We start from the raw sequence: 24675 nt of genomic DNA, 5'->3' as shown, positions 1-24675 counted from the left end.
GAATGTATGCATCCTTCTTATAAGCAATGCCACTGTAATTACAGCAAACTACCTAACACATTTCACTAACTATACCACAGACCCACATTGTTTAAAGCTGGCCTAACAAAATTATGAATAACCAACCACATGCACGCGATATTCAACTGGCGGTGGCAAACAACAGCGACCAGCAACAAGTTTGGCTGTTGCGGAGGCCTATCTGTTGCCATCAGTTGTTGTGCTGCCGGTTTTGGAAGTCGCTGCTGTAGCTAAAATGTAAAACTATGAAAAGCAGGATCTCAAATGCTATTTACAGATGAAATAATCCAACCTAGGACAATAATATTGCATGGACTGCAGTCTTGTAGCTTTGTAGCGACTTCACTTTGCAATGGCCTGTCTGTGTGGTAGCCCTAGAGCGTAATGCGACAGTGGGACATGGTCTGCTCGTCATGTCATGCTGCGACCATTGACAACGAAAGCTGTTTCGTCACTTGGCTTTGAGCTACACATACAGTTGCCATAGCAACAAGAAGCCATAAAAAGACTAAAAAGACACTGCAAAAATCAAAGGAGGAACAGCTACTGTTTTTCATGATGGTGCTTGCATTCTGCATCAAAGTTATTTATTTATTGCAATACCACCAGGGCCCAAAAAGATACACTGATTTTACAAAAACATAAAATAAAAGTAACAGTACAGTTAAACACGCTAATGTTAATTAAATACAACTGCCCGTCATAAAAGAATGTAAATTACAACAGAAATATCTATAATGAAATACAATTAAGTGGAGATCACTACAAAATCTGATCAATAATGGCAACTTTTAATGACACAGCATGGTGGTGATGGAACAGGGAAGGTGGTTCCAGCAGAGACAAGATTTAGGTACAAGGAATTGGTATCGCAAATTGGAAGGGTGACTTTACGTTTGGTGATCAAGGTGGAGTAACAAGTATGGGGGTTGTGAAATAAGCTCACATTTAATAAAAGGGGTTACGAACCAACATTTTCTGGGACGTGAAGTTTCCCTTAGTAAAAGTAGCTCAGGAAGCCAAGGTTAGTCTGTTAGTCTACAATGTTGAATGTTGAAACACTGGTAGTGCGGGAGTAGTTACAAAATGTAAGGCCAATGAATCGATGTGGAACAGATTCTAATCGCATCGACCAGGTAGCATAGGCCCTGGTTCCAGATAGCCGACGTGTACTCGAGTTCAGGTTGAATGAATGCTTGATACTTCTTTCAAGTGCGTGACTGATGCAGCTGCTTCACAGCGATGCATCAAGAGTTGCGGCCTAAGGAGGAGTAGGCCCCTCACTCACCGCAGGATGTAGCTCGGATGGCGCCCGTCCAGCTTCTGGCGAACAATGTCCACCTTCTGTCGTGGATACCAGCCGAGTGAAGCGGTGGACTTGCCACTCTTCTCCCCTGCGTTGCATGCATGGTTTGTCTCTCAGACGAACAATGTCGCACTGTATTGTCAAGTGACAGTCTTTTTCTTACTTTGTTTCTTTATTTTTAGGGAAACACTACTTTGACGACTTTACTCGGGCTCCTCCGCTTTTTGAGTGGCTAACAAGCAGTTTGATCGAGGGTTAAACAACGCTAGAAGTGATGAAGAGTTCACTGAAAACAATATTTTGCAGGGAGAAAAAAAAAAAAAAAAAGGAAACAAAATCAGCAGACTCTTGCAGCAGGCAATGCAACATTCTCAATAGTAACGTATTCTTTGAGATGCGCACGTCATCGTTGCACACTACACTTCTGCCTTGCTGTGGACTCCAAAATACATGAACAGACACCACTGGTCGCAGCGCGTGCGTGGCGCACGAAGCCCTTCCCAAATTGCCAAGCACGAATGTTGTGAGTAGCCCAATGGTTCGTGCATCCGACTCCCAAATGCACTTTGTCGCAAGGGCATGAGCTCGATACTTAATGGCAGTGGCGGTGGGTAAAGATTTCATTTTCTTTGCCATTAGCAGTGATGTAGCTAGAAATTTTTCTCAGGGGGGGGGGGCACCCACTTGAGGATGATGGGACCACATACTAACACAGACATTTCAGGGTAGGGGGCACATCATGCCCGGTGTGCCAGCCCCTGGTCATGCCGCTGGCCAAAATTGATGCAAAGATGGGTGGTTGTGATAATTATGCGGGGAATATTTTTCCTGTGTAATTAGATAAAACAAAAAGATTCTGAGTTTTGATGGCCCGTGTCGGGGTGCGAGCATTATGCAGTCAAATTGGTGACTTGGGCGAGTTGGTTGCGCCTTTCAAAATTGTTCTGGTGCTAGAAGGCGCCGACAAAGAAGGGGGAGTACAGGCGCTTTGTGTGTTCTGTACCTCCTTTCTCTGACCGCGTCTTCTAGTGCAAGAACGATTTCGAGAGCATTGTGCGAGTTTTAGCCTTCTGCGAGCAAATATGGTATACCTGCCGAGCTAAGTTAGTAAAAATCCTGTTGATGCGATTGAAAATAGCATCAAACTTTTTTAAGTTTTCCCCAAGTACACACACCTCTTGCTGAGTGCATACACATTTTATTTATGATGCTTTGCCTTTAGACGTGACACCCTAATAGCAGCAAGTTAGGAACACTAGAGACTGAAGAGTGACATGTTTTTAGATCACAGTGGTTTTTTCAACAACCTTGTTACTGCCGATTTCACCTGCATCAGGAACATGTCTGAATAAACTTGCGCAAAGCAAGTACACCTTTGGTATACTGCACCTTAGAGCTGCCACAACAGGGCAGCACAGGTACCGTTCAATTTCTTTCTTGTGGGCATTTTTTGCGATCTTGCTCAATGCCCCATCTTTCAACACCTTTAAAACATTTTTGTGGGCACAACTTATCTTTCGTAAAACTTGGCGCAATGTTCATAAAATCACACAACGAGCCCAAATTCGTAAACTTCCAAAACAATTTCACAGTTCGCAGGTACGGCGAGCTGTGAAGGCATTTGCAGGTGAGGGCAAAGTTGAGGACGAGGCAGTGGCCTAAAGATGGCAACAGTGTAATGGGGAGGATGGACAAATGCCGAAAGACACAGAAAACTCAGCTGAGAGCTTCCCAAGGGTTGCAATGTGGGCCTCTTGGTAATGCATCTTCAAGGGGAGTACGGTAGCGCGATTCAAAGACTGGACACAGTGGTGTGTGTGTCCCTTTGTGTCTTCTTTTGTCGCGTCTTTGAATCGCGCTACCGTACTCCCCTTGAGAGCTTCCAACTGCTGCCACAGTAGAAACATTTCAGATTTCTTTTTTCTCTTCTACCTTGAACATTGTAAATTCATCTGATTGAGTTGGAAACCTACGATAATATTGTCTACAAACAGTGCCTCCCTGTCCAGGATTTTTAAACTTACCTTTTTGTTCTTTGTCCAGCTGACTCTGCCTCTTTGCAAACCTCTGAAATATGTAGAAAAATAAGAAAAGAGACTATTAAGGTCAGCACTTTTCAAACCTATTATTTCATTTATTTAGCGTTTTGAGATGCGCGATACAGATATACAGGGTGCCCCAACTAACATAGACCAAGCGCTAAAAGATGGAGATCATTTTGTGCAGAGACAAGTACATATCGTTCACAGTTGAGTAGAGAATCAGCCAGTAATTTGTTGTTGTTGACAATCAGTCACATAACTATCATCAATTACAGCAAATTACAGCTTCATTTGCAAAGAAGTTGTAGATAAGTAAAATACAACAACCAAATGTTGTAGACAATTAATAAGGAACATGGATCAGAGATGTTTTCTGCAAGGTGCTAAATTGTGTGCTTATTTTTTTTCCTGGCTAAATAAGAAAGGCTGCAAAATATGAAAATTACCATGTGACTGCGCAATCGCTCCCACTGGAAAGCAACATCCTCAAGCAGGCTTACTGAGATATGCTCACACACAGTGCATAGAACAGTTTAGAATAGAATAGAAAAGAATAGAGCACTACGTAACTCTACAGCACTAATTGAATCCTAACTTGTTACTGAAAAGGCTTTTGTATTGAGCCACAGTGTTTATTTCTTGTTGTACAGAGTGTTACTGAGAAGATTGTTGCGGTTTCCAAAGCATCTTCGCTGGCTTTGCTTTGTACAACACTTCCATTTTGATTGCCTATTTTTGTTGTTACTGAATTATATTTTTCCTTCTTGATACGCCTCCTGCAAGGGTCCTTTTTCAGGCCTGCAGTATTCTCGTAAATAAATAAATAAATAAATAAATAAATAAATAAATAGATAGAGAAAGAAGAAAAAATGTAGATGAATGAGCTATTGCTTTATCTGTCATGTCACTTTCAAGATAGTGCCCAGTCTTGGTGTTGGTATGGAACAAGAGTCAATAGATGGCGCTGCATCGTGGAAAAAATTCACAACTTTCATGTTGCATTGGGAGGCGCTCTCGTGAGCGCCTCCCACCAAGCATGTTTGATGGCGCTACTTTGTGGAGTGGGCGGGTATGTGGTTACATGGTATTTTTCATACTTTGTGAGATTTCTATTTCAGGTGGGGGGCCCACCTGAAATGCAATTACGCAATTATTATCTTGCTTAAAACAGCTGAGGAGGCAACTGCAAACTAACATTTTGCGCATGCACTAGACCACTGACAATATATCTCAGTCAATCAAACAAAGTTGAGGCATCGCTCTAGATAGTACAGTTAAACCTCGATACAACAAAGTTGGTAAAATTGGCAATTTGCTTTGTCATATTGAAATTTTGTTGCATTGAAATTTGGCCCTTTATGCAAACAAGTACATTTTTCTTACACAAAATTAAGGGGGCTGCAAGCTTTTCCAAATTATTGAGCAACAATAAAAAATTCACCGACGGTTAAAATACCCCAAATGTGAAATTTGAGTGCAGCTGTATACGTGTTTTCATTTCACGATATTGGCTGGTGCGGACAATCTGCCTCACGTGGCATGTTGCAAACAGAATAAATGTGGTGCGACTGCTTTGCTAATCGCGAGATCATGAACGGCAGCGCGTGGTTGACACGTGGGCGAGAGTCACAGCAGCCGCTGCGGACAGACCTCTGCTCATGCAGCCCTTTGTTTCCATGCAGACAACATGCGCTACTCTGACGCCATCTCTTAGTCATTGTTGCTGCAAAGTTAAGTCTTGCGTGACACTACGCTTTTCTTCTCATGCTTTCGCCTTACACTCTTCCTGCACTTTCCTCCTCAAGCTCTCTTCGCTATCGGCGTCTTTCATCTTCTGCTGAACTCCGAGTTCGCTTTCATCCTTTGCTGTATTCGTGTGCTCGGTTACGAGGGACAACCCTGACACTCGCCGCAGGAATGGGCACCTAGAAGCTGCACTCCAAAAAGCAAGTCTGAATGAGAAAAAACGAACACATTTTGTTGAATTTGAGAGTTGGTGATGCAAGATATAGTTTCATGCCGTGAAAATGACATCTTCAGATCGACAGTACGAAGTGAAGCCAGCCACGCTTTCGTATCCACTCCACCCCTATGGCTGCTAGCATCGCCCGCAGTGGGACGATGCTCCCATGAAAAGTGCCAGCTGCAGGGAGCAAATGTATTCGCCTGCCTCTCGCTTCAATGTGCCTCGGAAACTCGAGATTACACAACCTCAAGTACTAGATGCGCCGGAAGACAACGCACATGATGCCATGCCACCTGAGGATGCCCAATCTTTGCACATGCAGCAGTTTACTTCTAAACAAAGCGCCTGGGCTGCGTATGCACACCGCTGCGCTGACAGCTGTGTGCCACCGTGGAGACCCCCGTTAACCTGCCCCTTTCCCGTCATGCGCGCTTGATCACGTGACTGCGAGCTCGCTCTCCCTTTCCCCTTGCTCGTGTGGGGAGACGGCGCTCATCAAGCCGCCATCCTTCTCAGCTCACACTTAAGCGCTTTAATTTGCACCCAAAGCATACAACCCGTGGCGTGCAATAGGATCTCATTGCACTTGGATCTCATTGCACTTGCAGCGCTTTAGCGGTCGCTCTTGGTCGCATGCCACAGAACTTGAGATGTGCGTTGGCAAGCAGCTGCTTGTAATTCAACCATTTGATCGTCTGCGGATTCTTCCATTTATGGTCTCGCTATTCCTTTATGGTGGCAATGAAATTTGTTATGTTGAAATCATGTGTAAATACACTTTGTTATATTGAGGCTCTAAGTACGTGGTGTTCTATGGACACGAAGTTATAAAAAGTTAAATACTCCATTATGCCAAGAATTTCCTTATATTGAAGTTTGTTATATCGAGGTTTAACTGTACTTACATTCTTTATCAGTAAGCGCGTGCATAAGAGAAAGCATGCTGACAAGCTATCCAGAGCTGTCTTTCTTTCTTTTTTGATAAGGTATACTTTCAGAGCTTACATTCTAAGTATAGACAGCACAGGTTCCTTTAAAAAGCAATTTTACTTACTGCCCACAAATGCAGAGTGTGTCAAAATGCACCCTGGGAGTTGAATTTGCAACAATGTTTCGAAGTGCAACTTCGTGCCAGCCGAGCTGCCCTATACCTGCCAATTTGTAAACTTTACAATTCGTAAACATCCTGCAGACATGATACTGGAGAGGGGGGGGGGTGAGGAGACAGCACATATTCTTAAAGAAGTGCACGCCCTTCGTGGAATACATCGGCACTTTATTAAAGATGATCTACTTTCAGAAGTAATAATAATATTTGGGGTTTTACGTGCCAAAACCACTTTCTGATTATGAGGCACGCCGTAGTGGAGGACTCCGGAAATTTTGACCACCTGGGGTTCTTTAACGTGCACCTAAATCTAAGCACACGGGTGTTTTCGCATTTCGCCCCCATCGAAATGCGGCCGCCGTGGCCGGGATACTTTCAGAAGTAAAACTCAAGCAGAAGCAAACTAGGAACAGCACAAACTGACAAGCAAGACGCTGTGTTTAGATCGTGGTCTCTTCAGTGACTTCGCCGGTGTTGATTTTGCCTGGTTCAGGTCCTTGTCTGAATAAACGTGCTCAAAGCTGGCACCTCTTTCACGTCTTTAGACAATCACATTTCCAAGGGTATGGCCGCAGACCCACAAGTGATATTTTTAGTGAGCAGAATTTTTTTCTTGCGAGATTTTTCGTAAACTTTCACAAAACATTAATAAAATTGTAGAACGAGCCCCAACTCATAAACTTTCGGGAAAATTCAGGAAGGTTGGCAGGTATGCTATTGCGTATGATGAAAAGCGGTGACCCTACCAGCCAGTCGATGGTTGGCTCTTGCACAAAGACGTCCATCATGTCAAGTAGCGACCGAGAGCCGTTGCGTAAGGCCTGCAGGGTGTAGTGCATTGCACAGGCCATGGTTCCCCCTTTGTCAAAGGGTTCAACCAGGGCTGTGTACATGGCAGTCAACCGGAATGGCATCAGCTCCGGCACGGGCAAAAACTGCAACAGTCGGACAGGTTGAAACATAAATTAGGTATAGTCAAGTTAGTTAAGCTTTATCGAGTATAAGGCGCATCAGGACAAATGATTATCCTGAACAAGAATATTCACTTACACAAACTAGTCAGAGAAAAAATTAGTCCCCAGCAAAAAGCCAGAGTAGGTTTGAGGATCGTTATTCAGAATAACAAGTTAATGTTGAATATCCTGGCAAAAGAACAAGGATCTGTGATTGGCAGTCAGCCTTAAGAAGCTGTGCAAGAATACATTAGTCTAGGTCAATTACCTACAGGGAACCCTGACCATGAGGAGATTTAAAGAAGAATGAAAATGGGTTGGAGTACATATAGCAGGCATTACCAAGTCATGACCAGCAGCTTACCACTACCCTTAAAGAGTGTACCGTCACTGCATTGTACCAGTACTAGCATGTGAAGCTGAAACTTGGAGATTAAAAAAAAAAAAGAACTAAGAACCCCCGCAAAAAGCAGTAGAACAGAAGATAATATGCACAACGCTAAGAGACAGGAAGACAGAACTGTGGATTAAAAAGCAAACAGGGGCAGCCAGTATTCTAGTTAAGATCACAAGGATAAAGTGGAATTGGGGTTGTTTTTGATCTTTTATTTCATAGTGGTGAACAACTGTTTGTCTACGAGAGCTGCAGAATGGGTTTCAAGCAAAGGGAAGCAAAGGATGGCAGAGAGCTAGGTGATGTGATGAGACTAAGGAATTTGCAGGCAATGTATGGAATAAGCTGGCCAAGACAGGAGTTGGAGAGAGAGATAAATGTGTATGTGTGTGTGTGTGTATGTATATATATATATATATATATATATATATATATATATATATATATATATATATATATATGTGTGTGTGTGTGTGTGTGTGTGTGTGTGTGTGTGTGTGTATATATATATATATATATATATATATATATATATATATATATATATATATATATATATATATATATATATATATATATATCATAGACCACTGGGGAGAGGCCTTCATCCTGCAGCAGCACAAATTAAGCTGATGATAACAATGACGGCAAGTGGAGGTGAGACTTCCTGCGTCTTCGTCTTAATCCTACTTTCTGGTGGAATGGCATTGTCCCACACATATATGAAATTTATACACCAGCTAGAATTCTGTGTTGCTATACTTTTTACAATGAAAGCTACGTGACTGGAAGTGTCAGTCATGGCCTTGCAGCGCAGATACAGGTTCAAGTTCCGGACCAGGAAGAAATTTTCTTCAACTGCGAGGCTTTTCTTTCGAGGAACCCGTATGGGTTTCCTTTGTAGCAGTTACTACGATTGGGTGGATGACTCATTTTCTCTTTATTAATTACTTCCCTCCACCTTGCGGGTTTCCGCAGAACTATTACGTCAAACACTTGCCTATGCTTCGAGCTGTTGATAAATTTGGCTTCGCCCTGCCATCTGCTAGCCGCCTGGTTAGCTCAGATGGTAGAGCGGCTGCCCCGGAAAGGCGGTGGTCCCGGGTTTGAGTCCCGGACCAGGACAAAATTTTCTTCAACTGCGAGGCTTTTCTTTCGAGGAACCAGTATGGGTTTCCTTTGTAGCAATTGCTACGATTGGGTGGACGTCTCATTTTCTCTTTATTAGATATCATAAGGCAGCACAGAAGTACCATAGTTTACTGTGCTACGCTTATTTGGATGATGCAAATGGTATTTTACTTAGGAGATAAACATACTGCAACAGCACCCACATTCAACAACACTCTCTAAAACGCACACGAAGCTGACAAAGCATTGAAAGCACACAAATGCAATTTGGTACTAATGTAATGAGCTAAAATGTTGTGCTCTGCCATGACGTAATGTCACACTCGGATGAAATTTGAATGAAAAGAGAACAACAACTATCAGACAACTAGATGAAACTGCGATGCGTAATCATGGCGTAACAGGACGCTGAAAGCAATCTGGCCGCAAAATCAGGTGTCTGGGAATAAATCACGCCACTACCTCCGCAAATGAAGCAAGAGAAACATGCCTTCTATCAATTTTGTCTTCTCGCGTTTTCTTTTCACTTCAGTGAAAGTGTCGCTGCTTTTCCTATTTCGCAAGTGCAGATAGGCAGACAACTCATGTTTTCTCCCTAACACCCTGGGAGCATTGCCCGAACAATGACATAGCAAGACACGCATTCCAATGGTAAGGGTACCTCACCTGTGTGGCAACACCGAAGGCGTAGCCAAAGTCGATGCCAATCTCAAGCCCTGTTTTGGTTCCAACCAGAAAGTTGCCAAGGTGACGGTCTCCGATGCCCAGAACCCACTGAGCAATGCTGATTGTTGCGTGGGAACAGACGAAACGGGAGCGCAGAGCGAAGAAGGCTTCCGGGCATGAACTGAGGCCGAGCAGGGCTTTCCTAAACAGGTTGGGCGACAATAAAAGGAAGAACAAAGATCATCACACTGCTTCAATGCGGCACTGGGTAAGCCTGCATCATTCCCAGCTGTTTTCTGCAGGCTGGCGGTCGCAGGTTACGCACAAAATGAGGAAAGACTCTCTGCGGTGAACCAATAGTTATGGTGTCTTGCAGATAAGCACCAGGTCGAAGGTTTATTGCTGTTTCAGTCATGGCTGCTGCATTCTGAGAGGTTGAATGCAAGAACACTCGAGGTGGGAAGCAAGAACACACGTGTACCGTGCCTCAGCTGCATGTTAAAGAACTCCAGCTGGTCAGAGTTTCTCTGAAGTCCTCCACTACAATTTCTATTGCAATACCTGTCTTGCCTTAGGGCATTAAATTCCACAAATCAAATCAATCAAATCAAGAAAACAATAGAAACAAGAATGGTAAGGTTGCTCCATCTAAAAACTTCACTTGGGAAAAATGAAGCAAAACTGCAATTAAAATTTAACGCTTTATTTATAGAATGAAATCACGCTTGCTTCCATCATTTTGATAGGTTATCACGAGTGTAATGTATCGCAATACTATATCTGTGTGATAAAACCATTTTGAAATAGGCCGTTGTTGGTACTTGGTAACAGTATGCATAAGCACTCATGTACAATGCAGACGGACATACTTCCACGCGCAGGTAAAGGTACTGAACTCCAAGAAAAGGAGAGTCAGACTCACCGTAGGGCCTGCTTGCTGGCTGGTCGCAGGCAGCCATGGTAGCGGGACATGGCTGCCTTCTGACAGGACTGAGTCTCGTAAGCCTTCATGTAATCGTCAACACTATGGAGCTTGTAGCTGCTTGGAACTCGGTTTCTAATGTGGGAAGAAAAACGGCAAAAACGTAGAAGAGATACGCATGGCAGAAATGAATAGCTTGATGATGAATAACTTAATGATGAATACCTTCAAAAACGTAAAGGTGCACTGAAATGAGGCAAACACTAACTCTAGGAGTGAAATTCGCAAAGCTTTCTGGCGGTAAATGCTGTTGGCCATGGGTAGACTGCCTTGGCTAATACTGTAGTAGTATGTCCAACATAACGAAAGACTGTCATCTGTTTTTACGAACATTTCTATCAGGAAAAATTTTTACGATTACAGGTCCTCGAGACTGCGACATGGATGCTGACGCAGACAGCTTAGCTATTAAAGGGGCCCTGCAACGAAGTTTTGGAATGTGACCAAATGGAGCATTTTTTGTGCTATGTCCACTCACTCACTTTTGTTATTTCTGTAACTACCCACTCAAGCAATGTTCCAAACTCGGGAAGCTCTGAGGTAAATGTATACATAAATAAACTTACCTGCCAGACAATACTGTCATGAGCATCTGAGCCAAATATTGTTCCCATACGTGACGCTTGGAAGCTTACAATTTTGCTTGAAAAGGCAGCGTTCCCTTTCCTTTGATTAGTTTTTTTTTGTCAGTGCCGCTTTTTTTGTTATTCTTATTAAACAGAAGTAAAGGTGGTGGCTACTGGCAAAATTTATATAAACACAATGACTAAGCAGTGCTTCTGGCCTGAAGCAAATTAACGAAAATATCATCACATACATCACATCACATGGTGGCACCATGTAACACTAAACAGTGATACCATGGCCTCCGAGGTCAGGCGGTGTGCCGGAGGGTTGCACCACGCAATCTCAGAGGCCATGCTATTGGTAAGCTGCTATCACTCTTCACTACCAGATGGCACCACCAACATTACCTGAGTACATGATGGCAGTTCCTCATTCTTTCTTTCTGTACATAGCATGTAAGTAAAGATGACAAGTGCTTTAATGAACAATTCAGGACCCCCAAAATACGAACTTGTCATGAAATCTGAACAAAAACAGTCAGCATAAGCTAGAAATCTTATTTTAATATTATTAGAGGAAGAATTCTGGTCACTGTAATAGCCTCACGACCTGGACTCGAAAAAAAAAATAATAAAATAAAAAAAGAAGCACAGGCTTACATGTCTTCCAGTTCTTCAGTTGTCAGGCCTTGCCTGAGGAACTCTTCCAGCACCATCGTGTCATCCAGCCACTGGATTAGTCCGACCCTGGAGTACAGTGCAAGCAGATGCCCCAATGTAACCCAAGGTACTAAGGCAAAATAGGTGCCTATGCAACACGTGCGTGTGTAAATTTAAGTATCTGCAGATACCAAATCAATGTGTGCATAACTAGAAGAATGGCAAGCCAGAGGAACTGGCAGGTATGGCTGGCCATAGCCCTGTTGTACAGCTAACTACAAAAGCTTTCGGAGCACAGAATTCACGAAAAAGCTACGTTTCTGCATGGCTATGGCTCACGGCCTGGTATACTTGAGGAAGATGGGGTGACCATGCAGGGAAGTATCCATGACATTCTTCGATCACAGAACGTAATGGCTGCGACAATTTTTTTTCTCTTTGCAGATACTGTGTTGCGGAAGTTTTTACGGTTATGGTTACAAAACGCAATATGTAAGTTTGTCTTATGCCTTGGCCGCACCCGGTTGTGTCTTTCATACCTGTGGATCTCTCTTAAAGGGCCCCTCACTAGGTCTGGCCATTTTGAGCTGACAAGCGCAGAGCATACATTGTGTGATAACAATCGTGTCTGCAAAGTATTACATGACTACGTGCCGCAAAAAGACCTGAAATTCCAAACCAAACATCGTTTTCCCTTCTCCTCGTGGCTGTCGCGCTCCGAGGATGATGTACACATGCTAGTGTGCCTACGTACATGTGTTTGCACTGTGACCTCGCTCGTGGTGACACGTGACTTCGATAATTATTCAAGGCAACATCTGTTATTTGTGTAATGTGTTGCTTGAATAGACGAATTAAAGCTTAGAGAAATAATAAAACACACAAACCGAATGTCCACACGTTTTTGTTTTACTTTGCATCGCAGCAAGAGAGATGTACTTCCATTTCGTCTGCTTGTTCCCATGTCGTGCAGTCGCGCACGCAGGCACCGAAACTATGACATTTTCTAACGTGTCCGAGCGCAGGATCATACTCTGTGATCCACTTGTGTCTGTCTCAGTATTCGTGTAGCGCTGACTCATACCGCTAGTTAGGTGTCCTCGTGCACAGCGTGCTAAATAGTGCGCTGTGTGAAACGAGACAATCGCCGCAGCTTGCGCGCGACGCTGTCAGCGGAAGTGTGCCGTGCCGCAAGAAAGCACGGAGAAAAAAAAAAAAAAAAGAAAGTGGGGCCCGTGATGTGTGACGTGTGCGTAATGCGATCCTCGAGGTCCGGTATGGGAGAATGCAGGGAAGGAATTTCGCTTGCGGAGGCTAGACAGGGCGAGTGGAGAAAGTGTCTCGCTTGGCAGTGGAGCTTGCCGCCTGAAATCATGGGTGCGCAGCACTGAAATATTTCTATCTCGGCTATTAATGAGCCAATTTGAAGAATATTTACGGCAGAACGCTCCCTCGAGGACACGTAACAACTTCCAGCGTATAACCAAAATTTGCTATGGGGCCTGGTGAGGGGCCCTTTAAGCCTCAGTTTTGCACGCTGTTGTAATTATGACACAGAATTAGTAAACTAGAGAAATGGCAGGCTTTTATGCAAGCTCTTGAGTTACACTACTGCATTCAAAGCTTGTTGCTTTTATTTTCTTTTTTATTTTTATTTGCTTTTATTTTCCACACACATCGAGAAAACTAAAGTTAATGGACTACTGACAAGAAAGGGCGTATTTCCTCCACTTCACTGGGCTGCCCTATCCCCTCACATTCTGCAGTATCATGCAGCAACTGCAACAGGAGTTGTCCCTACACATGCAGTTCAGCAGTGCCTTGTTGTATGTGCAGTGATCAAAGCCATCTTGCTTGTTCTTCATTTTATTGCTACATTCTCTGTGCATATAATCATGCCATCCTCGTTAATAAAGCCTAGTTGGAAGTCAGCATGCATTCATGTCTGTCCTCTTGTTCGCAAACCAGTCCATTCCGAAGCCTTGCTGTGGCAGACACCATGAAATCTGAACGAAGTAACCATCAACAGCTACTATCAGTGGTGGTCCAGCCAGTTTAGGATTTGGAGCAATTTTTGGAGCAGGAAAATTGGCATTCTGGAGCAGTTATGGAGCAGAAAAATTTGTCTTTTTGGAGCATTTGGAGTAGTACGGCAGTAATCTGTAGCCATATGGCAATGCTTGTTATTACTGTGCAATCAGTACGTGAAGAGTGACGCAAGACACAAAGCCAACAGCAGCACAAAATTACGAATGCGCCAGAATGATTTGCGCCGTTATGCGTGCACAAGACAAAGAGTGATGGCCAATGTCCTATGTGCATTCCAAATGACCGATGTGCTTTGCTTGACTTTACCGCACTGGACAAAATGTGTATCAGTATGCCTAAAACAATGCTAGAAGCTTGACAAGACTATGCGTCTATGAACAGTGCCAAAATGAGTACCGTTGTGCACCATGTCGCAAAGATGGTACACTCGCTTTTGTTGCGAGGCAGATTGTCGCCTTCCCGTGTGTTGTGTGGCATCCACGAATAAGTATCAGTTGATTCGGCGCAAAACCGTAATTTTTCTCACCTATACCCGACTGACCATTCGTAGCGCTACCGATTAGGCCTAACTAGGCCGAGGCAGTGTGCCAAGGCGAAAATTGGCTGTTAGCCAATTTGACCGGCAAGCTTTCCACAAGTCATCACGGAAAGCTTGCCGCTAATATGATCGTATGAGTGGCTAACCGGCGATCGGTTCCGAGATCATGTATACGTGTTTTTGACAACTGTCGAAGCCGGCAGCTACTGCAATCGCGCATAGAAGCTTGCAGATTGGCAGAAGGTTCCGAACTGCATGTGCAAACGCATGAATTTGCGTGCATGAACACGTATATGATACAATGTCCGTGCCTTCCAGTGGCTAATTGGCCCTATACCTTCTCACATGAGTGCTGCTTTCGTCGCCGTTCCCTTTGTCGGTGTCGGGTATAAGAATTGTTTCGATTAGAGTTGATGACCGGGACGACCCTTGTACCAATACAGGCGTGCCTCATAATCAGATTGTGGTTCAGCCACGTAACTGTTTCTGTCCCGGACGTTCCTGTCCCGAAACCATCTGAGTGCCCCGGTTAGGCTACGTGCAATGCATCGGCCTCAGCCGAATATTTAATTTAATATGCAAAAACAGAGTAGCAAATAATTGAGTCGCGAAATGAATTATTTGAATGTTAAATTTATTCGTATAGTTGATTCGTAACGTCCGATTTTCGCACTCCCTAGAGGCCGTGAAAACGTCCGAAAAAACGAATCTGCCTTTTACTGCCCCCAAGGGCTCAAATCACCACATAAACGTTCGAAATAGCTCTGAAGGCCTGAAAGTACACTTACTAGGCTTATCGGTGCTCGCACTGTGACAGGGAAGCGAGTGCACGGATGTGTAATTAAGGAACACAGTACATACTGCGTGCCGTGATAATTGCCCCTTCTACTTTTGCAATGCTTCACCGCAACAATGCTTCGCGTACGCTTCACCGCATAACATTGCTGTATTAAGGAGAAGCTGACTTTCAGAAGCCGGCATTATTTAAACGCGTCGTGCTTTCCGAGCTTCGAAGCCATGGGGGAGGATTACAAAGACGGAGTCGGCGCGATTGCTAACAGCGACGAATTGCTTTAATGAAAAACAAGGCAACGAACAGCAAGAAGCTTGGTTGCGGACGTCGAAGTAGCTGTAGGCCTAGCTGCGGTGGCCTAGCGCAGCGTTTCCGCGGCAGTGGGCGGCGGCCAGTGGATCTGCGTGCGAGAGCGCCTGTTCTAAACGGCGAGATAATAAAAATGGCGGAGGAGGTGGCTTCGATTAATGCCATTTCGGATCTACGAACATGGAAAAAGGTCCGGAAAACGGGACGGCGAAGAGTTTCTGCATCAGAAATTTTAGACATTCTTATACATTGACTATGCGGTACCATGGCGGTGGCGCGAAGGCGTCCGATCATTGGGCATGTCCGCAAAGTCGGGCGTCCGGAAAATCGTTCGTTGGCTGTAGTCGCAAACCCCACTGAAAACATTGCATTGCCGCAAAATACCGCGCTTCTGCGCAGTTGGCGCAAATGGCACTTGAGTGGGCGCAGCCAGGAGCAGGCAAGTCGAATTGTAGCAGAATGGCGCAAATGGCGCAGTTGGTCCACCACTGTATTATTGCAAATGAAATGAAAAGGCAAATAAATACTGCTCCTAGCAAAGACCGTTGATGTTGGGAAGAACATGCACTTTGGTTAATTAAATTTTGGGGTTTTATGTGCCAATACCACGTTCGGACTATGAGGCACACTATAGTTGAAAAATGTGGACTGATTATCTGACCTGCCTGGGCTCCTTGAATGCATTCCTAAATGGAAGTACGCGAGTGTTTTTTTACATTTCACCCCTGTCAAAACGCAGCCCCCACAGCCAGCACCGAACCCGTGACCTTGAACTCGGCAACGCAATGTCATGGCCACTGAGCTACTGTGGCAGACGAAATAAAATTTGAAACCCCACGTTCAGTTTAATGTTGCACCTGTGTGTCAGTGGAACCACGCTGTAAGTCAAAAGCTGCAGGTGCTTGCTACGGCACACGGGGTCCTTCTGGAGCAGATCGTTCATGACCTTGAAGATCTGTTCGATGCGGTCGTCCTGGCGCAGGTCCTCGCCGGTCTTCACCAGGAACCGGTACTCCTTCTCGTCGTCCCCGCGAATGGTGATGCGGCAGGGCCGCTGCTTGGACTGCAGCACTCTGATCTGCGCACATGGCAAGAGACCATTTCCTGTGCCAATGGTCCAAGTGACGAGTGGTCTAAGAACGCATAAAAAGAAAAGGCAAGAGACTTACACTTTCGTCAAATCCAAAGACCTTGACATGGTACTCTGGCATTGGCCTCCCCTTGCCCGTGTACTGGCCTGGGTGTTAGTTGGAGTCAACAAAGGGGTTAAGGTCAGGCAAACAGGCTGGAACAGTAGCTCTAGACTATGCCACTGGCCACATATCTATTCATTCAAATCTAAACCTATAGTCTTCTTTTTTAAATAATCATATATCAAACCCTAGGGTCGACTTAGATTTGAGGATTTTAAAAGATGTGCCAGTTTTTAATTGAAATTGGTAACTATGGTGTGTAGTTAGTGCCATCTAGAAAAGCCAGTATCGCAGCCACTTTATTTGGCGCCAGTAGCCAAATGAAGTACACCAGCGACGTCGCCATTTTGACCTGTGTCGTATCGGCGTGCAGCATGGCGTTATCATAAGGTCACCAAACAGGCGATGCCACTACAGTGCTGCTTTCAAATGAAAAGTTGTGCTAGCCACAGAGGCATCGTGAAATGTTCAAGCCGGGCGGGACTGCGGCATCGACAAGGAAAACATCTGTCATCGGAGGGGGCAATGGGAGATGCTTTTTGCATGCGCCACAATGAGGATGGCAGATAGTGATGACGCTAGCAGCTATGATAATGCAAATGAGCTTGGCATGTTCATATTCAATAAATGCTGTTTTCATTTTGTGAACGCTGTCCTTGCTTTTTTGTTTGGCCTACATTCGAGGCAAGTTCACTTAGAATCAAGGACAGCCTAGATTTGAGTAAATACGTGGGTTATTTTGCAAATGTTATTTCATGAAATGCAAGCACAGGCAGCCTGACCATTCTAGGTGTTTTGTGTACATTAGTGTGTCGATGTCCTCTTTCAACATCTTTCATACATCCAAAAAGAATATTAAGTGAGTACCGACACATATTCTTGAACTTGCATAAATTCTACTGTAAACTTCTCATACATAAAAGGACGAGACTTGGGAAAGATGGAAGGTTAGAAAGCACTTATAACACGTCTAACTTGATACTAAAGTACGCTTTTAATACTAAAGTTGGCATCGTCAGCGTTATCATGACATCATGACACAGGGCAAAACATGCTGACAAGGCATAGCAATCCGGCACAGTATGGTGACACTGCTCGTGAGAAAATAAACAAGAAAATTGGGTTCATTTCTTCTGGCTAAGCTTGTGTGTCGCGCCCAAAGCAATCGCAGGGCCAGATCGAGCCAACGGGTTATGATATCATGATGATGTATTATGACAACAACCACTTCATCGGTAACCGAAACTGGTTCGTAGAAACAAGTATCATAGCAAATTGTTTCAGGTGCTTTAATGCTTACCAGCATTTTTTTCTAGGAGTTAAAGAGTTTGGATGTCTACATAACGAAAAAAGAAAGTAAGTCAAAAATGTATTCAAATCAGGACGTACCAGACATGCTTCTCAGAATTGCACAGGCGAACCTAAACATTCACCAGATGCAGCCAATAAAACAAGTGTAGTTGGTTTTTTCTAAACCAACGAGACATGCGAAATTTGTTGAAATTATCCAGTGTCAAATTAAAGGCGTTCGAGATGTGAAGCCTTTTAGCAAGGAGACTATGGAGAACCAAGGCAGTGGATCTTTTGTTAATTGCAGCTAATATATGAAGCCACAGGCAAAGAAGTCAGGAAAACTGTTATTTAAAAAGAAAGAAATGTGGAAGTAATGAGAAAAATGGAAATAAATGTGGATGAGGACAACTCGCCACCAGTTGGCAAGTTGTCTTTCTGTACATTTTCATTTTCCTTACTATTTCTACATTTCTACAATTTCTATATCTACCAACAGGATATGACTGGGAGCACCGAACCTCCCAAAAAAGCTGGGCTATGAGGAAAGCTGCAATGCAGAACTTTTTTAAAGGGGCTCTGAAACACTTTTAACTGACACTGCTATTAAATAATGTCACCTCACCAATCTCTTACCACAAAAAAAGTTTTGCAAATCCTTCAAGCACAAGTGAAATTAGACATAGTTATTGGACTGATGAGCGGCTTTGGCTCTTGATTCATGCCCACTAGCATGCTGGATCGAGACGGCTTGTGCCGGCACCCCGGGGCTCAGAGCCTTCGCACTGCCGGTCTGCATAACTGCCGTGTGCAGACCGGCAGTGCGAAGATGAAATGGTCTTTCTGTCTTTTCAAGATCGCACACACACACACATATATACAGTATGTCATTTATTTAACTCAAATGAGAAATAAGTGTATCACTGAGAATGTGCACACGATTACGAAATCAGCTGTTGGCGGCTCCAGCTGCTTGCGATGATGCTGCCTGGCACCATAGCGAAGGAAAGAGCAAGCGATTTTTCGCTGCTTTTGACATGAGATTGTAAATTCCTTGCTGCATGCAGTACAATCATGTTTGGATCACGTGTTCATAGCAGCCTCGTTAACAGATCAGCAACATTTTCTCACTATGTTCAAGAAGTGTTTCAGGGCCCCTTTAAAGGCAAAGTGCAGTAAAATTTCGCTTAGGCTAAATTGGTAATAAATATATTGTATATATACTACCAAATAAATTTTTGCGTAGCTGGAAACTATCTTTTGTTTTTTATTAACAAGCTTTAGGCAGCCCGTTAGCAGATGATGTGGGTAGTTAGCAGATACGGCTCAAAATCCCAGTACGCTGCCACCAACATTTTAACCGTGCCGAGGGCACCACCGTATCTCGAAGGTCATACTAACGTGCCATACTGTTTCTCAACATTACAGGTTAAGCATCATTTCCAGCGAGTGATTTGAACGAAGGCTCGTCTAGGTCTACGCTATCTAAAATATAGACTTGTTACACAGTCCAAAATTGCGTCGCAGCTGGACTTCAATCCTGACCGCCCCAAGTCATTTAGTGTGCACCAAAATCCCAGTGTGCAGTTCTTTTTATTTTTTTTTTTCGCAATGATGCCAGCAGGGCAAGCAATCAAATCATTGACCTTGTGCTAAGCATCAAAACAGCATATCCACAAGGCATTGCAGGCATCAAGGTGATGCACAAAAAATGGCAAGGACACAAGGCACATTGAACAATGCTCAGCGCGTGTGTGCGCCTCACATTTGTAAGGTGGACCACCAACAGCTCATATTGCAACCCTCGTTGACTGCAAGACAGGGCTACTAAAATGCCATAGCATTTGTCTTTCTGATCGCTTCGACACTGGTCACTGTTTGTCACTGTTAATATTTTTTTTTTTGCCTTTTGACACACAAACCTGGGATTTCCAAACTGTGCTCTTGGTTCAGAGAGCTGAAATGGCTGAGCCAAGGGGAGATGTCCTTGAGTGCTTTTGGAGGTTCACTAGCCTTGTAGCCGCTCATGATCTTGTTGTACTGCTCTTGAAATTTCTGAAGCAAGGAGACAGGAACAGAACACAGCAAAAAAATGTGTAAAACAAGGGCATGAGCATTCAAACAAAGTTGTGTTGTACAGAAGAACCTCGTTCATACATAAAAAAAGGAAAGAAAAAAAGAAAAAAGAAAGCGAACTAGGAAAACATACGACCCAAGGTCACTAAAAAAATTGCCAGACTTGAACTACTTGATATCTACGTAACGCAAAGCATCGTGCAAATTGTTGTAGCCCAAGACGCCTATGTATGCCCAGCTGGTGGGGGCTGAGTGGTCTGAGACGTGCACGGTGGTTTTCGTATCTTCGGCAAGCTTATGATTGCGTTCCTCAAATTCGGTCTGGGCCAGCAGCTTTTCCCAGCGGGGCACTTTGGCGGGACATTTTGACATGCCTACTAGGCGCAAATAATTGTGGCACGAGACGGCCGATGCGCATAGAGCTGGTGGCACCCGCGCGAGCGTTGTCGTTCGATCGCACACTGTCGTTTTCCTTTGTGAAACCAAAAAGAAATGGAGCTTGTGGGTGATGCTGGAATATCATGCCTACAATATTGCATGAGTGAAACACGGAGCTCACTTTGCACTGCTTACAGCATGGAACAATAGCGTGTTTGGGTTATTGCCTGTTAAAAGCATGCAGTCTGCTACCAATGGCACTAAGTCACATGCGTTGCGGGACACATAGGTGAAGGTGCTTACCACAATAGGGTTGGCGGCGATAGCTGTGGATGTGGCGTGCGATGAATGGGAAAGAAACTTACTGATATGCAATAGGAAACTGAGTGTGCGTGGGCATTTTCACGTGAGATGGGCCAGCGAGTACTGCGGGGAAGCTGTTGTAGCGGGATGGCTACTATTCGGAAAGCGTGCGTCTTGCCCTTTCTTGTTTACACGGGATCTAGCAGCCACAAAACATATCGTGCGATCGCAGCTTGGAGATGCACCGAATGTTGGCGGCGAGAGATTGTGTTCTTTGGGAACATACAAAGTGGTAAAAAAGAAGCATAATTGTACTGGGTAATTTTTGTGCATTCTCGATCACAAACATTGATGCCTGGAAACCATACGTAATGGGATTGTATCAACAAGGTTCTACTGTATTACGCTGCAGGACTATGTAATTGAAGATAAAAGGTGCCGATTTAAGCATCTGTAGATTGAATTATAGTTAACAGGGTTTTATAGGCAACAATGCTCAATTATCTTTCTCTTTAACCACACAGAAATGCTCACACACAATCACTTTCAGTACATAATGGCCAAATCGACTGCTCCACCCAAAATACCCACATACTATCACATAAAAGAAATAAAACAATAAGTTGCGTCTCAGCATGTCTTGCTACAAATGATGTTCGAGTGTGTAAGCATAAGCGTGACGATGCTACATGAATACAGGGCATAGAAGTTCGTGGCGAACTTACAGCAACGCCATATAGTAGTGCACTACAAAACATAGTTACAGCACTAATAAAGACGAAACACAAGCATGAAATGCACAGGACGGGTGCTGGTATTTTGTCTTTCTTAGCGCTGTAACTATGTTTCATAGTGCTGGTAATCAACTCAACCAGCTTTCAGCAATAGTCATGGTAGTTCACTTTTGATTTATGGGCTGTAGATGGCCACATTTGCAGACACAGCATGACGGGTTTGTGTTCTTGAGCTGTTCATTAATGGAACAAGATAGACTTACTGTGTGTCTTTAACACAGGTGGTGGAAAGTTGCACACTCTTTCGCTCAACAGACACGTTGCGTCGAGAGAAAAAGAAAAAGGAGAGATTCATGACTGGGCAGAAACACACATTTTGGCTCACTCTCTTTTTCCGTTGGCCATACTTTCCGACGCATGAAGCTTCAGTGGCATGACACTAACCGCAGCACCGTACCCCTTCAGAATTCATCCGAGACACACTCGGTGTTAGCTGACTGCTCAGGAATGTGGCACAATTGTAAGTACATATGACAGTATTTGCCGCAGTGTATCAAATAACCCTATTCCAGTGATGCGAGATGTGAGCCTACTTAGGGCTGCAGAATGATACCCAGTATTACGGGAGGAGCATCATATGCAGCGAAGGCCTATTAACGTAATCATGCCAAAAGAAACTCCATAATCATTATCCATTGCTAGGCGCCTTATCCCTTGGGACACACAGCCTGAACACATGTATTTCAGATAGCCATTTCACAGTTTGTTCATGCTCAGAAAGCTGATCCTGGGTGCATTTCTGAATGGTTGCTGAGGAGGAACCCCTGACAACCCTTGAGAAATTTTAGGAATGCAAAGCCGTTTTTAGGACTCGGTGATTGCTATCTACTAATCTGGCTTCTACATTAGTTATGCAAGCCTTGTACATTCGCGTCTACGTATGTGATGTTAGGATGCAGTAATAAAAGAGGGGCAGAAACAAACTTCGCTTGTGGCCATGAGGTTAGTAAATGTTGTTTTGGATCGGCTGATGTCAGTGGCAGGTCCTCAAACCCTAGTACATCCGCTCCTATTCTCCTGTTAGACACGCACATATGACCATCAGACCAACAAACAGAGAGTAGCCAAATACAGCATAAACTTGTGTAAGGGCCGCAGTTTTTTTTTTCTTCACAATTTTGACAAGGCGGGCCCTTACACGCATGCGGCCCTTACAAGAGCCTATGCCGCAAGCGTTTTCATGCTTAGTAGACAGAGTGGGAGCTTACCTTCGGCGTCATAGCAGCAAGCTTTTCACCTTGGGCACCAAAAGCGTCTATAACTTTTTCTCTCATTTTCTGCGAGAAAGGAAGATCACAACAGAGGAAAATTGGCTCAGACATTTAAAATATAGTGTTGTGATGGTTGTTAAGAGGCTAAAAATGGTTAAAAGGTACCATTTTATCATTTTAACCACGTTACAATGACCATTCACCAGTCTATTGTCTCTTTTCTATATTTTGCTGGTTTCAAATACACAATTATATTTAGAGTAAATCAATTGATGCCTTACATACTTTAGTTAAGGTAATAAGGTTTCTTTATTTAAAGGTAACTTTGCACTGTTTGGGGAAGCAATAAGAAAAACACAGGTAGAAAATGCACTGTTAACATATGGCTACGAGGCACAAGTAATAAAGAATACAATGTTGGAAATGTAATTTTATGGGGCGTTGATTACCGATTTTCGGGTTGCTTGAATCTCGAATTTCAAGATGCGACCACACTGCGGCAAGTACCACCGGAAATTAAAAAAAGAATAATAGTAATAAAGAGCTCAATTTCAAAGTGTGCTTCTCTTTTATGTACTGCATGCTTTCAGGTTTTCTCTACTTTCACACTAAACTAAATTTTGGTTGGGCACAAGGAGACTGTTTCTACGCATCTCCAAAAAAGTGCAAAATCTCTTTTTCAAATAAGTGCTGCTTTTGCAAGAAAGAAGAAGATCGCATAGAGTGTAGGGATGAAATATTCATCCTCGAGCTACAGCACCTACAAGTTTTACATTTTCAGAACAGATGACTGGCGATTTACTGACAAAACATGGCATATAAAACCAGAAAGGAAAGGGAAACAACTGAGTACAGCAGGAGGATAGATGGAAAGACGTAATCAGATAATTTGCCACCGCTGGATGGAGTCGACTGATGAGTGAAGATTGTGAGGTCACTAGTCGAGTTGTTCGTTTTGCACTAGCTGTAAATGAGCTGATAATGACGACCAGTCCGCAAGATCCAAAACCGGGCAAAACTGAATTAACAGTCGCCCTAAACTTGCGTACTTAAAAGAAATAAATTGTTTCCCCCCTGCTAATTTGTGGGCTCGGGCGCGTGGCTCCCCTACGCCAGGCATTGCTGTCACGCTGTCGGAACGCACCTCAGAAAAACGCTGATAGACACGACTCCACGAGGAACGACTTGAGGAATCGCGGCTGCACACCAGAAGCTGCGAGACGATTTTCTTGAACAGCTCCTTGATTGATGCTGGGCCTTGCTTTTCGTTCAGGGCGTCCTTCACAGACTCGTACCAGTCCTACAGACACAAGCATGGCCGACATTCAACCACACACACAAAAAAAAAGTGTGCACTGGTCAGGGAGGAAAGAATGTAGATTCACCTTATCAAGTTCAGAAGAACTAGTTGTTTGGTGAGTTGGTGCAACTTAACAAAAATTCACACTTGCATGAACTAACAACAACATTTAGTCGTTAGTTTGCGCAGTTTAAATTTCTGTTTGTCAAGTTCGTAGCTTACAAGAATTAGGCATTTCAAATGGTAACACTTAGTACACTTCAGTAATGTTTAGAACTGAGGTTAAACAGTGTGAATAAAACAAGGACACGAGGAACAAATACCACAGACAAGTGCTGGCCTATATAATTAATGAAAAAAGAGAGCGCTACAAAGACAAGGACGAAAGAACAACATGTACGACAGACAAGGCGCTACTTCCAACTCGCGATGAGGTTGATGCACGTGGCGATGGGACATGGTTGAACTTGTGAAGACAGGAAAGAGCCCAATGTAGAAGAAATCTGAAGCAGCAGAAGCTTGATGTGGGCGAGTTGGTTGAGCATACTTAATGAAAAAAGAGAGCGCTACGAAGACAAGGACGAAAGAACAACATGTACGACAGACAAGGCGCTACTTCCAACAAGTAGCGCCTTGTCTGTCGTAC

At 43.9% G+C, this 24675-nt stretch overlaps 1 protein-coding gene across 1 annotated transcript in view; it reads right to left on the bottom strand.

The window, feature by feature from the left end:
• The window catches only part of LOC142590176 (DNA-dependent protein kinase catalytic subunit-like), a 202163-nt gene that overhangs the window by 5476 nt on the left and 172012 nt on the right, over positions 1-24675 (bottom strand). Inside the window, exons 82-92 of the mRNA XM_075702071.1 lie at positions 23874-24029; positions 22727-22795; positions 19890-20022; positions 16654-16721; positions 16342-16562; positions 11796-11882; positions 10510-10644; positions 9588-9789; positions 7190-7378; positions 3352-3394; positions 1310-1415 (exon numbers count right to left, since the gene is read on the bottom strand). Coding sequence (XP_075558186.1) covers positions 1310-1415; positions 3352-3394; positions 7190-7378; positions 9588-9789; positions 10510-10644; positions 11796-11882; positions 16342-16562; positions 16654-16721; positions 19890-20022; positions 22727-22795; positions 23874-24029 — 1409 coding nt within the window. The remainder of the gene's footprint in view (positions 1-1309; positions 1416-3351; positions 3395-7189; positions 7379-9587; positions 9790-10509; positions 10645-11795; positions 11883-16341; positions 16563-16653; positions 16722-19889; positions 20023-22726; positions 22796-23873; positions 24030-24675) is intronic.

This window comes from Dermacentor variabilis, chromosome 8 (genome assembly GCF_050947875.1).
Source record: "Dermacentor variabilis isolate Ectoservices chromosome 8, ASM5094787v1, whole genome shotgun sequence".
Classification (NCBI taxonomy): Eukaryota; Metazoa; Arthropoda; class Arachnida; order Ixodida; family Ixodidae; genus Dermacentor; species Dermacentor variabilis.
Note: the sequence above shows the minus strand (reverse complement) of the source record. Positions and strands in the feature narration are given on the sequence as shown.